The sequence below is a fragment of the Echinops telfairi genome, unplaced genomic scaffold, assembly GCF_000313985.2.
Source record: "Echinops telfairi isolate 266 unplaced genomic scaffold, ASM31398v2 ScPeMD7_7469;HRSCAF=8507_0, whole genome shotgun sequence".
In the NCBI taxonomy this organism is placed as follows: Eukaryota; Metazoa; Chordata; class Mammalia; order Afrosoricida; family Tenrecidae; genus Echinops; species Echinops telfairi.
This window is the reverse complement of record NW_022111372.1, coordinates 88,502,217-88,520,021: the sequence shown is the minus strand read 5'-3', so window position 1 is coordinate 88,520,021 and position 17,805 is coordinate 88,502,217. Positions and strand designations below refer to the sequence as shown.

Genomic DNA, 17,805 nt, shown 5'->3' with positions numbered 1-17,805 from the left:
ATGGGAAGGGGCGGTTGACATGTTTTGAGACCACGGCTGGGCCATGCAGATGCCTGGAGAGTCCATGAGGCAGAGTCAAAGGATCCAAGCAAGTTAATGCATCATTTTGGCTTGAATTGCCCATGGGCTCAGCTGGTGTGTACCATAGAGCTCGCATATACAAATGTGAGAGGAGTTATACAGGAAAGAGACATGGGTGAACATGTGGCATCTACGTGGCTTTATAACATAGGAAGCAAGAATAGCATAAAGCAGAGTCTCTGGGATTGGACCAGGCCAGGTTAAGAATCTAAGTTTTGTGACCCCAGGAGAGTTACAAATGTACCTTATCCAGTGTTAGCAGGATGCAGTGAGATCACCTGGTAAAAGTGTAGGCATGGATCTACCGCATAGAGCAAGTGGCCCATAAACCTTGTGGCCACTAAGGCTATGTGAGTGATTGTGACTCAGTGTGTGTGTGTGTGTGCGTGTGCGTGTGCGTGTGCGTGTGTGTGTGTGTGCATGCGTACGCGTGTGCACATGCAGATGTGGGAAGGTAAGATAAAAGGCACGTATGCACGAGTGAGAGAAGCAAGGCGGAGGGATGTTGCCATCTCAGCATGAGCTCCAGCACTGTGATGGTCCTTTCCAGAGTGAGTGGGGAAGGACAGCTCACAGAGGTGCCTGGGCTTAGCTCTGCTAAATGGGAAGCAGAGGAAGGGGACAGCAAAGGGCCTCAAACTACAAGGGACTTCCTGATGGGCACTGAATCAAGGGTGGAAATTAATTGAAGGAGACAGGCAGACGGAATGGGATGTGATTTTGTTGAAGTTCAAAAAACCTTCCTTTTTAACAAAAGGGAGTGTGTGTTTTTAAGTGAGTTGAAAGTGGTCTCTGAAATGGAAATGTACCAAAAGTAGGCCTCAGAGAGCCGAAGAAGACGACTCCAGCCTGCTCCATCCAGAAGCTGTGCTCTCCGTGTTGTGAACTGCGTGCACGCCGGGATTTTCAGAGCGGGCATGGAAGACCTGAGAAACCGTGTAACCCGCGGAGCTCTTGGGCCTCTGTAGCCCCCACTGTGTCCATGTGTTTCCGGCAGAATAAAGAGTCATCGTTCCCAGGTTGAGAGCGAAGAAGACAAAGTAAAAGGCACATCCAGTTCCTCGTCCCCGCTCTGTCCACAGCTCACTGGGTCATGTCAAGGGACCTCTTCATCTCCCTGGGCCCTGCTGCCTCATTAGAAAAGAAGTTTCCTGATATCCTGGATGAGGTCTAGCTCCCTTGAACTATCTGTATTCCTCTTAACGTTCTACCACCAAGCAAGATACTTAAGAACACGAGCCAGCTGCCTTCTCCTCGCTGTGACTCCTGGGATCGTTCATCTCTAGCTTGGTCCTCTGGCCAGTGAAGTGAGGGTGAAGACGAGTATAAAGCAGGTCGTTTCAAGAGATTCAATGGGTGCAAAGGGAATATAGGTAAACACTCAGAAATGTGCTTGGCACAGACAGGGGGAAAGGCTGCCTCGATGCTTCAACAACCTACTCTAATTGAATACCTTTATAATGTGTATGCAGTGTATTGTTAACAGTCAAGAAATAGCAGGATTACCTGTGGATGTCAGATGCTCTCCAGCTGACCCTATGTGACAGAGTAGAACTGGCCCCATGGGGTTTTCTTGGCTGTCATTTCTCTGGGAAGAGGGTCACCAGGTCTTGGTCCAGCAGTGGTGCTGGTGGTCTTGTCCTGAAGTAGTATGTACAAATATGAAAAGACTGAAGTAGGCAGGGGATAGGGGGACAGCTGGAGACCATGGTTTTTGCCTTTAAAAGCTCTCTGTACGCTGGGGATTTTCAAGGATATGTGTATGCTAAGGAGCCGTGATGGGTCATGGGTAATGCTTTGACCTGCTAACCATAAGAACAGCTGCTCCGCTAGACTCTGCAAAAAAGGTCCAGTCTGGGAAACCCATAAGGGCAATTGAAGTCCAACTTGACTAGATGACCATGCATTTGGGTTCTGTTTTATGCATGTCCTACTATAACACCTTTTTTTTTTAAGAGATTGAACAAGTAAGTTACTAAAGGCCCCCTCGCCTGGGAATTCAGGACCATGTCGCTTTGTTTTGTATTTTGAAGAAACAGAATTTTTTAGGTAGCCTGCCTATTATTATTATTTATTATTATTACCCATTTCAGGAAATCTTATGAAGGTTTAAAATAGGCACAATCACGTTGGCATGTTCATTACTGAATGTGCTTGAACTTCTTGGGTAAGATGGCCCGGTGGGAGGGGGCAGGGGGGCAGTCAAGGTGGAAGTATAAACTTTGTAAACACTTGGCCTCAGAAACTGGCTTACATTTTTGCCTCTTGTGATCTTTTCCCAGAAATCAGCCGGTTACATAAAGCCAGAATCTGTAGCACGGAGTAAACTCCTCCTCAAAGGAAGGAGATTAAAAAAAAAGTTCCGCTGGCCGGAGGCAGCTCAGCAGTGAAAGCGTTAACAGGGCTGGGTAAGGCGATCCCTTGAAATGAGTAAGACTGGGGTGGTTAAAGTTTTCCGCGGTGGCGGCTCCGGGAAAGGAGGGCGCTGAGCGGAGGAGCTGAACTCAGCCGAGGTCACCAGCGCAAGGTTAGTGGCGCCGCACGCTTTCGCAGCCCACCAGGTGGGGAACTTTACCCAGGTGACATGCGTCTCTCATCTCTGCTTGTTTATGGAGGGGTCCCCGGCCCTTGGCACTTTCCAAGTGGCCCGGGCTGCTTCAGCAGCCCAGCCTTGATACTTGTGGGCAAGGGCTGGTTTCTTCGGAGTGGCCCCTTGTCCCCTGGAAGCTGCTTTTCAGACATCAGTCAGGAGGCTTTGTGAAGTGGAGACTGCACACACCTGTATGTTCTTCTCCATCCTGGCTGGTCTCTCCGGAGGAGACCTTTGTAAACGGCAGGCTTCTTTTCAGACATCCATAAGGAAACATTGTCAAATAGGGATTGTGTACACACACACACACACACACACATTCCGCTCCATCCTGGCAGTTTCTCAGGAGGAGACTTTTGTAAAGGGAGGTTTCTTTGCAAACATCCAAAAGGAAACTTTGTGAAACTGAGATTACACACATCACACACACACACACACACACACACACACACATCTATATGTTTGGCTCCATCCTGGCTTTTGCAAGTTGTGGCCATAACTCAGAATTCCAATCTACTTCAGGTGAAACCGAGAACAATTGTCAAAGTAACTAAACAGGCTGTGCGGCTTTACCTTGTGGGAGGAATATGGTCTCTGAGGCTGTTGAACATGATCGGGTGAGTAGGAAGGAAGAAAGGAAGGAAGCGAGGTGTTGCTGAAGAGGGAAAGAAGAGAGGGGAAGGGAGGAAAGGAGAGTAGAAGAAAGCAGAGGGGTGGCGGAGAGCTTCCAGGTGCCCCAGCAGCGGTAGAACAAACAACCGAGGCAAAGGCATTTCCAGTAGAGCTTTTTCTTGTGAGTTGTTAAAAACAATGGGAGGGGAGACTGGTGTGAAAGAGGTAGCCCCTCTGTAGACAGACTGAAGTGATGCAGATGACAGACCAGCCCAGAAAACAGGAGCCGGTGGTATCCTGACAGACCTGCCCGTCAGCCTAAGGGGTTTGGTTTGAGAGTGAAGACCATTGTCCTAGTGCCCTGGAGCCCCATGCAGCCCAGGCTGGCATACAGGCATGGGGGTGCCACTTCCACAGGCCACGTTTGCCTCTGCTGGTGCCTGCCACACAGAGAGAGAGGCAGCCAGGGGCTGCAGCTCTGCAGGTTCCCTGATCGCTAGCAGGAGTGGGTCCTGTACCTGCAGCACTGAATCAGAATGAGTCATTGGAAACTTGGGTGCTGGTACTTGCAAACTGCCTTATGAGACACTGCCTCCATGTAGGTGGGATATACATCTCAGAACAGTCCCATGGTTTGCTTCCTTCCCTTCTCCTTCACACAGGCAGGGAGCCCGATGCTCTCCAGCGAGACCGGCTCGGCCCCTTTGGCTCGGCTCAGCCTACCATGTGGACTCTGCCCCTCCAGCGCAGGACTGGGGTTTTAAAATAAAATGGATGATTTGACGTTACTTGATCTTCTGGAGTGTCCCGTGTGTTTTGAAAAGCTCGATGTCACAGCCAAAGTCCTCCCCTGCCAGCACACCTTCTGCAAGCCATGTCTCCAGAGGATTTTCAAGGCCCGCAAAGAGCTGAGGTGTCCTGAATGCCGGACCCTGGTCTTCTGCAGCATCGACGCGCTGCCGGCCAACCTGCTGCTGGTGCGGCTGCTGGATGGCGTGCGCGCTGGGCAGAGCTTGGGGCGCGGGGGCTCCTTCCGCAGACCTGGCGTGCTGACCTCCCCGGAGAGCAGGAAAAGCAGGACCCACCCCAGAGGGCTGCAGTCCAGCCCTTTCCGACTGGTGCCCAACATCAAGTTCCACATGGATGGGGTAAGAACGATCTTGTTGATTCGTGCCGTGTCCGTGCGAACCTTGGCTTTGTGCGTGCTAGCAGCTAGATGGAACTTGCTTTGGGGGGACGGGGGTGGGGGGTGGGGGAGGGTGACATTTCTAAGCGCTCTCGATGGCTCCCCCAGAAGCAGTTTGTTTGCGGTGGAACCTGAGCCTGTACCCTCCTGCAAGCTGAACTGACTGAAGCTCTCTAGGTTCCCCGGCTTCTGGTCTCTCCCCTCTCCTGTTCTTGGGTGAAACCAGCACGTGGGGAATGCACGCGTGGGAAAGGAGAACACTAGCCCAACTGCGCCTTGCTGTTGCGATCTCGGAGAGGTTCCCGATTTCAAATTGTGTTTGAATTTCCCCCAATTCCATTTCCCCATCCCCCACGTAAGGCACGATTGTGGCCATGCTCATTCATCTTCTGAAGCTATCAAGCTAGTTGACACCTTCAGAGGCTGAGAGGGGAGTCGGCGGTGTGGGTGGACTGCCGGGTGGCAAAGCCTGGGCCGGGAAATACAGCAGAGGCGAATAGCAGCCGGCAGATATGTCTTCCTGTGCAAAGTGAATCGAGGGGCATGTGGGCGCCCATCAGGGGCTGCAGTCCACACGGGGAAACAGCCATGCCACACAGAAGATGGCTCTCAGGGTCATGGCTCCCAGTGAGACGCTTAGTGTTTAAACCGTGGAGAGTCCCCCCTCCCTCGCTTGTTGAGCACTGCTTTGGAAGAGTCTATCTGAAGGGAAGGACATGGTCCTGGGGTGTTATTTGCACCGTCACCCCTGGAATCAATGAGCCCCTGTAACTGTTGGAAGCTGTGGTCTGGGCTGTTGCGTATCTAGAAAATCAAAGCTCCATTCCGTGACATCTTACCAGTGAGCGAGCTTTAATGTGGAGGCAGCATCCAAGGACACCGTGCATCACGCGTGTATGAGGGGGTGGGGGGCAGGCAGGTAGTCTCCTGAGGATTCCTCTCCACTCTGGAGAATGGGTGTGTGATGCACACTCAGGAGCCGTGTTTGAAAGGTCCCTTCCAAAAAGTCAACCTTTTTCCAACTAGCCACACTGAGGGGTCACCCGTGTGGTGGAGGGGTGCGTGGACATGCCGAACTGAGCCAGAAGAACGGGACATCGGTGTGGTCCTCTTGGCTGCAGGCTCTCGGTGGCTGTTGTGCTTCTGCGTGCGATACACATTTCAGCAAAGGGCTTGGTCCTCTTCTTTGACTCTCTAGTTCAGTCATCAGGCAGCACCCACAGACCTGGGAGGGGGGAGAGGAGGCCAAGCTTCTCAAGCACACCTTGTTTATAGAGAAGCTGGCGCTATCTCCGGTCACCAAATCCCCCTTTGGATTCCTGAAGGTCCAGTTCTGTCTCCCCTCCCCAACGGCTGCAGAAGCCAGACTCGCTGCCTTCCAGAGAAAGCATCATTACTCATGAAGGAAATGTTGCCAGGCTGTCAGGAGACAGTGTCCCTTATCCCCTTCTGATATTTTTGTTCACGTTTTCATCTTTTTTTCGATGTGGCTTTCTTGCTAAGAACAGGTTGCACTGAGTGGCTCTAAAGAGAGTACGTTTTTGAAACAGAGAGGACTCCTGGGGTCCTCCTGGCACAAGGAGCTGGTGGGGGTAGGAGCTGGACAGACATAAGAGACAACCATTAAGATACTGTGTGTCCCTGGAACTCTTCCCCAGGGACTTGGAACATCGGACCCAGGTGCCGGTGCTGGGTTTGTGCCCGTCCTCCGAGCTGCCCAGAATCAAGTCCTGCCAGGAGGTCGAAGCGTGGAAGCACATGGTTGAGGGCTCCTTCTTCTCAGCACGACAGGATACTAACTAGACTCCTCTGTGAAAGAGCAGAATTGAGATGAGGCAGCCCACCACCGGCAGCCCCGGGTGCATTCATCTCCTGCATCTTTCTTTCCTGTGGTGGCTCAGCTCCTCCCTCTTTTGCATTTTAGTTTTGTCTCTTTCAGCCAGAATATGAATAACCCCTTTCTTGAGTGTCAATGTCACTCTGCAACCTGTTTCCCCCAAATGTAACTATCCTCCCTGTAAGTGTGAAAGCGGCTCTATATCACTTGGGTAGAGAATTGAGGATTGTCTGGAACGTGCCATATCATTATGAGAGTCAGAGGAGTGGACTTACAACTCGGTCAAACCCTCCCAAGTGACTGGCCCTCTCTGCCTCCGTGTATCCAATCAGGTCCACAGGAGAGCTAATCACTCTTGGTGTCCTTCCAGGAGATGGTGACAATTCTCTTTGTGACATACGTGTATCTCCTTAGGAAACCGAAGCTCTGCAAAGGCAACACCTCAGCATGATTACTACTTGAAATGTGCTGTGTCTTCGGGCAGGCCATTTAAGTTTGCTGGGTCTCCATTTAAATTCTGTAAAATGGGAAATTGTATTGTAAAACCAGAGAGCCTTCGCGAGACTGACCTAATGAGTGTTTGCAGCACACTTTGAGATCCCTAGATGAAAAGCGTTTGGAAGATCATCATCAGAGTAAACATTATTATTGACCACTTATTGTGACCTGCCATGCATGAGACATTCTACAAAACACAGAAGGAGATGGTAATAGGTATTATTATTTAACTTGAGTCTATGATGAATCCTGGCCTGGATAATACTCATTGTAGCATACCCTCCTCCGAGGGGAGAAATCACCTGTTGTGGTAAGTACCATTTTGTACAACACCTCTTCAGGGAGACATGATGATAACCTGGCACTTGAGAAGAGTTCATTTTGAACTTCCATCCAGAGTTTTTTCAGCGCAGAGACGTTGTACTCGCCTAAAACAAAAAAACTAGATCATCAGGATCTTTGTGTTGGCTCAAAGAGGCTTGATGTTTCTTCTTGTGCCAGCCAGTATGCTAGGGTGGAACCAATAGTCACACCTCCTGGTGCCCGCCCAAGAGAGAGAGAGAAAATAGCCCATTGTGCCTACATGTTGAAAACCCTCCCAAGTTGATTATGGAGAAAGAAAACTTGAGAAATGGCTGTAGGCTTCTACCCCATTAAATTTTTTCAGACCAACAGGTAAGAGCAACGGACTCCTGGAAGGGTCCCCAGCAGCACAAAGTCTAGTGATTCTCTTTCTTTCTCTGGGTGCGGCCAAGCCAGAGGAGCTTTGCAAGCCTTTCAGAAGATGAGGGATTCCTAAGTAGCTGCTCTCTCTTCCCCCTCACTCTGTTGCCCTCTAGTAATAATTCTAAATTCAGGCAGGCAGTAAAGCAGAGAAGTTGGCAGACTTAGGCTTGGGAATGCTAGACTCCCAGGCATAGCTCTGCCTCTCAAAAGTTATGCACTTAGAGCTCAGGACCTCCATCTCTCATCTGGAAACTGGAGATAGCAGTTGAACCTACCTCACACAGTTGTGGTAAGAAACAAATAAAATGATAGATGCATGTCAATTATCTCTTAGCACAGTGACTGGCTCAATAAATGTTAGCTGCTATTATTATTGAATTGACTCAACACTTTCCTATATAAATAACATCCCCTTTGGGGGCGCCTTTGTGAATCAGTGTCATCCAGAGACGGTCCTTAGCACCCTGAGTTCTGGTTTGTTTTGTTTGCTGCCTGTTGGGGATTGAATGGTGACCCCTACAGATAGATGTGTTATAAATCCTACCTTTACTCCTGTGGTTAGAATCCCGTTTGGGAATGGGTTGTGTTTGTTAGGGTCATGAGCCAAGATTGTGTCGGGTGTGCCCTGAATCTGCAGTCGCTTGAGATGTAAAATAGATTCAGAAGCACGTGAAGGACAGATGCAGTCAGCTAGGTTCTGGGACACCCAGAGATGCTGAGGAACCAGGACGCCAAAACTGAAGAGACAAGGAGTTCCTCTAGCGGCAGGACTCTGAATTCAGACTTCCGGCCTCCTAGAAGGTGAGAAAAGAAATTTCTGTTTGTGACAGCCACTCATTTGTGGCATTTCTGTTATACTAGGGAACTAAGTGAGTCAGCATTAGAGAACTAAGACATCTCCCGGTGATCCTGGGCCATGATGTCAGATGCGTGGTCCTTCCCGGTAGGCGCTGGCTTCACAGCTCACTTCCAAGAGCCCGCAAAGGCCTAGGAGTTGATGCTAAGAAAACTTCTTAGTTAACTTCACTTCTCCAAAGAGCAACCTCAATGGAAAATGATATGCAGATGCTATAATTGTATAAAATGACATACGATTTTATAAAATTAGGTGAAGAACAAGATCCTGGTCCATGTCCCCAGGATACAGAGACTTCTTCATCACTGTCCCTTTCTCTCTCTTGTCGTGTCGTTCAGGCTCCCCAACCCAAACGCGGCGGCCCAGGGTCTCACAGCGCTTGCCTGCATTCTGCCGAGCACAAGCATTCCTATCTCCCTGGCTGCATCGCAGCCAGACACACCTGCCACCTCCAGCAAGCACATGGACCAGCTGGCTTGGTTCTAGAAACTTTTTCAGCTGGTGTTGCGAGCAAACGGGGGGGTGGGATGGTGGAATGAGCTCAGAAAGCACATCAGGGACTTGAAACTGCATCACAACCAGAAGGTGAGCTGACTCTTCCCAGGTCTCAGATGGTGTACGTGTGACAGATCTGCGACACAGACAGTGGATTTTGCTAAGTTTGCAGGGGAGAACAAGATCATTCCCAAGTCTCTGAGAACAGGAGGAAGGTGCCACCCGAAACAGCCAAGAGCATCTGGGGCAGGTGGAGGAAGACATAAAGGCTGAGGGTGAGAAGTCAGGGGAGGCAAATGGTTCCCCAGCGTCACACACATTTGCAGGCCTTTCTCAAAACCACATGGTCTAAAAATATCAGTGCCCCTCCATCTCCCTCGGATAGGCCTCCTTCCTGGCTCTTAAAGCCCTCTCGCTTCTCTGCTCACAGCAGTGCTTTATGAGTTGGTGGTCAAATGCAGCTGAATTTCTGTTGAGAGTCAATCTTTTGTCAGCTATCAGGCTTTGGGCAAGTCTCCTAACCTCTCTGACCTTCTTTCCCTTATTTGTATAATGGAGATAATCATTGTGTATAGGGGGTGGGGGGGCACGTCAAAAACTCCATGGAAAACTGGAATTTAAAGTTAATGGAATTTTTCTGTAAAATTTTCGAAGCCTCTTTTTATATTGTAAGGCTACTGTGAGAGTTGAAGTGCAGGTGTATATGTGTGTTTTAAAAACTTAAAATCATACCTGTCACTTATATATGCTAAGAATGTTAATTGCAGTATAGCAAGATAATTCTACCAGTATTAGATTTAGATTTCTTTGGAGTCCCTGGGTGGTACAAATGACTAATGTGCTGAACTCTGCCTGCTAACTGAAAGGTTGGAAGTTCAAATTCTGCCAGAGGCACATCAGAAAAAAAGGACTAGGATATATATATAATCTGCCACCAAAAACCCTGTGGAGCCCAGTTTTACTCTGATGCACATGGGGTCCTGAGTCCAAGTTAATAGCAACTGGTCGTTGTTGTTGTTGTTGTGGCAGTTGGGTTGAATGTTTTATTTGTGTTTGGGGGGTTGGGTTTGTTTGTTTGCATACACATATGAAGTAGCTTCCAAAAGTTCATGAAAAGTAGAACTAAAGTTAATGTAATTTTTCCCATGAATTTTTTTTGTAATACTGTTATTAGGGTCTCTTTTTGAAGCCCTCTTTACACACATGCAGAAAGGAAAGCAAAGAGAATCCCAGAAGCAAAGCTGGTCTGGAAAAGGCAGAGCAATGGTGATAGAAAACAGATCTGTGCTTTCCAGCGGTGGTGGCTGGGAAGAGGGTCTGCTGTGATTCCTGACGGTGGAGGAATCTATGTAGGTGTTAAAATTCACAGAACTGTGCATGTTTTGTTGGTGTTCTTGTTGTTGTTGTAGTAATAATAGCAATAGCTAATGTTTATAGTTTAACCATTTTATTAGCACGTTATCCACATGTGATACAATTAAAGAATTCAGTCATAACAAAAAGAGTTGTGCAATTGTCATCATATTCAATTCTAGAACATTTTCTTTTTCCTTGTATCATTGTTATGCATTTATTATATTTTTCTAATTGTGGCAAAACTATACACAGCAGAAGATTCTCCAATTTCATAACGTTCCATTATACTTGTATAATTCAGTGCCATCTATTACTCTTTGTGCTGTACGGCCATTATTGAGATCCTTTTCCAAATCATCCTTCCACTGATGACAAAAACTCAATGCTCTCTGCAGCATCTCTTTCTCGTCACTTATGATGTCCATTGGTCACGTTTGTTTTTATTTTTGCTCCCCCCTCCCCCCGTGGTTTTCTTGTAATAGTATTCACATGTCATATATTACCATGGTTAAATCGCTTTTAAAATGATGTGTGCACTCACAATAGGTTCTAGTGCTCCCTCCCCACTCCCACATTCATTGTTTGCTACCCCCATCCTCTCATCCTCCCCATCTTCCACCCCTACCCCTACATCCTTTATAAATCCTTGCATCAGTAATTATCTCTATGCATCTACTCCTACCGTGCTTCACAAACTGAAAAGCCTTACAAAATAAAGTGGTATGGATGCAATAATAAAAATAATATAAATCTAAATATGTAAATGGTGAGTAAGAAAGAAAAAAAACCACCATCAGTATTTCTAATGTCAGGGAAGAAACTTTTGTCATGATCAAGCATGAAATACTTGAGCCTAGAGCAAATTTAGATTGGGTCAAGAAGAAGGTCAGCTGACCAAGTATCAAGTTCAATCCAGCATAATCAAGATTACAATGATCTCTATCTGATATTTAAGCTGTTCAAAACCCTTGCCTGTGGCTAGAGGGGATCTGCCAAAGGTTTAATCTGACTAGATACTCTGTAGAAGGTTTTGGGCTCCCACTGTCCACGACAGGCTTCTACAAAGTGGGTGTTCACAATTTAAGCTCTGATATTTTCCCTTTATCATATTTGGGTTTTGTTATTGTCGTCTTTGGATCACACAGGCTGGTGTACATCTTCCATGTGGACTTAGTTGACTCCTCACTTAGATGGTTGCTTGTTGGAATGCAAGTCTTTAAGACTCCAGATGCTATTCTGATTGATAGCCAGGCACCATCTTCTTTCTTCACCACATTTTGCTGTAGTACCCTTATCTTCAGTGATCATTTCATGAAGGTGAGTATTGAGCAGGGCCATGTAACTGTTCTTGGATTGGAGCTAGAGTTAAGTGGGAGCCCAGAGACCATCTGCTATATATGACTCTGGTTTATTTTGGCAGTCATATTATGACAAAATCAAAACCCCATAAGACCAACTACACCAACAACAGCAACAAACCAACCAGCAAACAAACAAGAAGAAAAAACACACACACAAAAAAACCTAGAAAACAAAAACCCAAAAGAACAAAAAAGAAAAACATTGTCAATGATCTCCTGGGGTATAAGGCAGTTGCCCTGAGAACATCAGCAGGTTCCCCAATGACACTGCACTCCAGGAACTGTCGGTATGAGGAGTCTGTGCACACACAGTTCCACCGCGAGCCACATGCAACCCATGAGTTGTCGCCCTGCACAGTTCCATCTCCAACTCAAGTGAGCTTTGTTTACCCTAAGCACGGGGACGAGTGCCAGGAGGGAACTTCCTGGATCAATTCTTCCAAGTGCAGATCCCTGCCCAACAGATCAAAGCTCGTCATATCAATGCAAGGGGACATCCAAGTACTGAATCTGTGGTGATTCTGGGTCCATTTCCATTGGACACCCGCCAAGCTGGGGGTTCCCCCCAAGGTCCAATGACTGCCACTTCCACAGCCACAGGGTAGCCATTCTCTTCTTCCTGTCCCATCAGAGTACCTTAGTCCGCAGCTCCAGGGTGCAGGCAGTTTCAAGGCAGGGTTCAGTTCATTCAGCCAGGCCTCTATGTTAAGTCCTCCTGGTGTAGCCCCTGGGGGATGTCTTGATGCCTGCAAAGTCAGCATCCAAGTTCATCATGGTGCTTAGTCCATGGTTCACTGAAGCTTGGGTAGAAATATATTCATAGTGTTTTCCCACAAACATAAAATCTGGTCCATTGTCCCCTGGGGTCCTGTAATCATTGGTTAGCATCCCTTCTCAATGCGAGGTTGCTTCTCCCCATTTACCCACAATACTCCCAACAGAACTATCAGGCTCTCCTCCAAAATGTAGGTGCTCCCCTCCCGTGGTCTTAACTTGATTTTCTGTCAAATTTCTCCTTCCATTCCTGTGGAGGGCCACCTCCGTTTTCTTATCAGTTAAAGATATCTAGCCCAACCGGGGACCTAGACAACAGCCCATTTCTCATGGTTTTTGTCTTAGCTTAGAGGCCACTGCCAACAGATGGCTAGGGCATGAGATTTTCCTTACTCGACTCAATTATTCACCGCATGCACTAGGAGCATGTCACATGTGGGATTAGCCAATGCACATTAGTATCTTATTTTCTCTTCCTCTTAGAAAAGGTTGCCTGCCCACATGTTCTTTCATGCTATAGATTATGGAGGGATGAAAAGTGCTTGATCAGCCTTTGGCTCTCAAAGAGCATCTTCATCCATCCAATTCCAGGTGCCATTACATTGCTCTGGGTTTAGCTGGGACCAGTTCAAATACAGTTCTATTCTATTTCTTTCTCATCCCCTTTCTTTCTTTCTTTCTTTCTTTTTAAAAAATTCACAATAATAGAAGAGGGGCTTCAAAATGATCATGGAAAAATTCTGTTATTTCTTAACTACATGCTCCCACAAATTTTTTGAAGCCCTCTTGTACATTAGATTAGTCATTCTCAAGGTTTAATCTCTAAGCTGTTAGTGGATGTTACATAAAGCTCCAGGGTCAAACATACATGAGATTAGAACAGTGGTGAACATTTTTTCTTTATTCCACATTTTAAACTTTTGGCATGTTATAGAATTGAGAATCTCCAAAAGGGAGGTGTTAATACAAAAGATTTCCCCAAATTTATTTGACATCTTCCCTTTTTTACATTAATGGTCCATCGTAAAAAAGTTTTGGGTACACTATCTCAATACAGTATGTTGTGAGACTCAATATGTTCAGCCCTAATGTAACTGTAGTTAAGTCCACAAAAACAACCCAGATTTGATTAGAGACTATTAACACATTCCAAGTTCATGGCATTAGGAAACATTTTTGGAAAAGGGTTTGAAGCTCATGATCACACTCTATAGTATTTATTTAATATCTACCAGTATCCAGCTGTAGGAAGTATGGGAACCTATACAACAAATAAAAGTGCTAATATTCTCAGTGCTTACTATGTAATGGTAAAATCAACACAGATTAGTAATTGTGCATGTATATGCGCATAGGTGTATATATAGCTACACCTATAATAGTGCCCTGGTTTTAAGATATTATCCACTATAAGATGTATTGTCTATTTAGTTTTAGCTCTTAGAGGGGAAAAACATACTACCATGTTAAGTATTCACTGTAAGAGACATCTAATGTTTGAAATGTTACTATATGGCAGAAAATGCCTTACTAAATGGAATATATTATCTGATTCCACGTATATGAAATTCTACAAAAGATGAAACTATACTATGTGTTTTTTTAGGCTAAAGAAGTGTTCTGTATCTTGACCATGATGACATGAGGATACAGGCTTATCAAATCTCATCAATTGTACTCCTAAAATGAGTACATGGTTTAACGTAAATTATAGCCCAATAACATTACTTGGGACAAAAAAGTCTTGGGTTTATGAAGTAATGATAGATGAAAATATGAAATAGTAAAAGGGCTCAGTAGAAGGAAAATGAAACTTGACCAATAGAAAGAAACTTCCTAGGGTAAAATGGGAGATGGAATGGTCCGAAAGGACGTGGACAGGGGCTAACAACATGGGGTCCATTCAGGGCATGTGGGTGATAGGTAGGACAAGGGAGGAACATCACAAATTAGACGGGAAATTGGAGAAGAGTGAGACAGAGACAGATGGAAAAGAGACAGGGTAGCCTTGCCTGACTTCAAAACTACAGTTAAGAAGATACATATCAATTGTTCCCCTTGTCAAAACCTCTCCAGCAGCCAATCTGGTTACATCTTGTCAAGTGTCCTATTGACTGTATCTCAGTCTCTGGATGAGTTCACCTACAGCTGGGCAGGGTACCTGTGCTCCAAGTGGGTAGCCACGCTGGCTGGGTAACGGAGGACCAGCTCTGCACATCACTGGCCATTCTTTTCCAATGCAATGGCCAAGTTACCCTAAGGCAGCAGTTCTCAACCTGTGGGTTGTGACCCCTGTGAAAGGGTTGTTCAGCCCCCTTTGGGTCAGCTGATTCATAACAGTAGCAAAATGACAGTGCTGAAGTAGCAACGAAAATAATTTTATGCTTGGGGTGGGGGGCGGGTCACCACAACATGAGGAACTGTATTAAAGGGTCGAGGCATGAGGAAGGTTGAGAACCACTGGCCTAAGGTGTATGAACACCAGCCAGAGTATCCAAAGTAAGTGGTAGAACTCAAGCAAAGGACAAACTCATTCACCGTGAACAACTTCCTGTCCTTTGGGTCTGCGTCAATTCCCAGCATCACACAGCTGCAGATCCCCACCGCAACGTGCAGGGCACTCTACAAGGTCCTCCTAAGTGCTGGCTATGTGCCAGCTTCAGTCAGGAAACTCACGCCTGGGAAGCTCCCGGGCTCTGAATGGAAGGCTCCCAGTCCTGTCACGTCACCTGTCTTTGTGTCAAGCACAAAGAGAATAGGCCGCTTGTCTTGTCCATCTTACTCAATACTGTGCTCTGAGCACTCAGCCCACAGCCTGGCCCCTATTTTGAGGGTCAATAAAGGACACATTCACGTGCGGTAGACTTCGGGGAATCATGAGATAATTCCTCATGATCCAGAAATCAACTCTTCACAGATCAAGCCATCACAGAGCCATGTGGGAAATGAAGGGCGCAGTGTGTTCGAGGTAAACTCATGTGGTGACTCTGAGCTGCTCTTGAGGTGAATCATCTTGTTAAATGCCTTTCCAGGTGGTAAGCTTCACACCCCAGAGAACACACTGGGTCAGGCTCAAAAGCATGTCCCTCGGGAACTGTTAGCCCTACGAAGATAGGAAGTGCCGCTCTCTCGAAGGCTAAATCCCTGCGTCAGACCCCACACATTTTACGTGCTCCATCGATCTTCCTGAGAGAAAAACTTCATCTCACCTTGACTGGCACTAAGTCACAGGGAAACCGGTGACAGACAGGAACAGGCTCGAAAAGAATTGGCCGCTAAGTGAAGATCTTGAGACCACCTTGTGAGGGGAAGGGATGTGGCCTGAAGGACCAAACCGCCAAACCTTGGATTTTAACTTATTTCTGCATAAAAGGAATAGGTTTCAATGTCATTTTAAAAATAGGTATTACAATTTTCTGCTGCTTCTGACCTTCGATTCTAAGGGAAACAGTTCAACAAAATAACGCCGTGATCAGAACCAAGGTCCCAGCTTCCTATGTTCTGGCCGAGTGCATCGGAGCCGTTACTTAGCTTCTCTGAGACTGAATCGACTGGCGATTGTAAGGCCCACTTTACACAGTTAGTGGGAAGACTCTGTGATATCTTACCCATAAAGTGCTTAGCCCAAGGGCCTGGTGCTGTACAGTCTCCCAGGACATGTTAACCATCTACTTCACCTCATCCAGCAGGTTTGTCTTCCGAAGTCCTCTTATACTTCCCTCGTTGGATTGCTTCTTGAACGCTGTGCTGTAGATACGGCATGAAACACCCACACATCATGGGTTCATGGGGAGGGAAAAGCAACAGGATTCTTGTAAAGCTCTTCGCCCACGGCTGGGCACAAAGTAAGCTCTGTGACAAAAATATTGGGCATTGTTACTACTTTTCCTCATGTCTCATTCATTCCAGAGACATGGACAAGATGCCTTTGATGAGCAAGACCCTTTGCTGGGATCTATGGGAGAACCAAAGTAAATAAGATGTGATCTTTGTCCCCAAAGAAGTCACAGTCTTTGGGGGAAGACAGTATGTAAACTATTCCTTGTTGTTGTTAGGTTTCAACTCATGATGACCCCACGTGACAGCACAGAACTGTCCCAGAAGGTTTTCTATGTAACCTGGATGGAAGCAGAGCTCCAGCTCTTCCTCCTGTGGAGTTACTTGGTGAATTAGAACTGCCAACCTTTCAGTTAGCACCTGTGTTAGGCAGAGTTCTCTAGAAAAACAAAGCCAGGACATTTACGATTAGATAGACAGATAGATACATACATAGATAGATAGATACATAGATAGATACATAGATACATAGATTTATGTAGCTAGATGGAATATAATAGCTAATCAGTCCACACAGCAGCACAGAGGGCTCAGTTCCATTCACTTTCATGGAACAGTTAATATACCGAAAGTCTTTCAACTCACCAGGCTGCTGGTCCAAGGGCAAGGAAGCAGACAACGGAGTCTGTCCTGAGGCAAGATAAGCAGAGTGGGGCAGCAACAGTAGGAAGATGAGAAGTTGAGATGTAGCAGAGGCCAGTAGTGCAGAAGTGCAGCGCAGTGGTCCCAATAGAACCGCAAGCACTAGTGATGCATACATGCATAGGAAGGCGACAAGATCCATGGGTTATGCGGCCCACAATAGCGCAGCACACAGTTGAGACAAAGGACTAACTAGGACTAGGATTGGCAAAAGGATGGTTGAGGCAAAGGACTAGGATTGGCAGCAGAGTGCTGGTCCAATCACCAGGGAGAAGGAGTGGAAGGGGCGGGCCTTGGAAAAGCCATTTATCTCATCACACTCCAAACAATCTTTGACCTGACTAAACTCCATCCACATGTTCCTATGGAAGCCTAGTTGACACAATAAAGCTAACTATCACAACAGCCAATTGCCAAACCATTGTGCCATCAGGCTCCTTCAGTATCAATCATCACACAGTTAATATATCTTAAAATAAAGGTGTTTACGTGCTATGAGAAGGGATCCTACCCACAAGGTTGGCAGTTCAACCCCACCAGCCACTCTGCAGGAGAAAGATGGGGCTCTCTGCTCCCATAAAGGGTAGAGCCTCAGAAACCCTATAGAGGGTCCCTGTGAGTTGGAATGGACTTGATAGCAGCAAGTGTTTGCCACGTGTCAGGCATTTATTTCTAGGCACAAATCTCACTTAACTTTCTATTTAAATAGCACTACTATAAGCTCTACACATAAAAGGATCTTTGTGGAATTAAATAAGATGTACACTTAAGAACTTAACCTAGTGCCTAGAAGATAATGTTCAATAAAATAAAACTAAATAGAGGAATAGTTATTGAGGATGCAGTTTTTTTCCTAATCATTTTATTAGGGGCTCATACAACTCTTATCGCAATCCATACACACATCAATTGTGTAAAGTGCATTTGTACATTCATTGCCCTCATCATTCTCAA

At 46.4% G+C, this 17,805-nt stretch overlaps 1 protein-coding gene across 1 annotated transcript in view; it reads left to right on the top strand.

The window, feature by feature from the left end:
- Positions 1–2,590: 2,590 nt before the first annotated feature.
- Positions 2,591–17,805, top strand: part of SH3RF2 (SH3 domain containing ring finger 2) — a 151,790-nt gene continuing 136,575 nt past the window's right edge. Inside the window, exons 1-2 of the mRNA XM_004696695.2 lie at positions 2,591–2,608; positions 3,946–4,431. Coding sequence (XP_004696752.1) covers positions 4,054–4,431 — 378 coding nt within the window. The 5' untranslated portion in view covers positions 2,591–2,608; positions 3,946–4,053. The remainder of the gene's footprint in view (positions 2,609–3,945; positions 4,432–17,805) is intronic.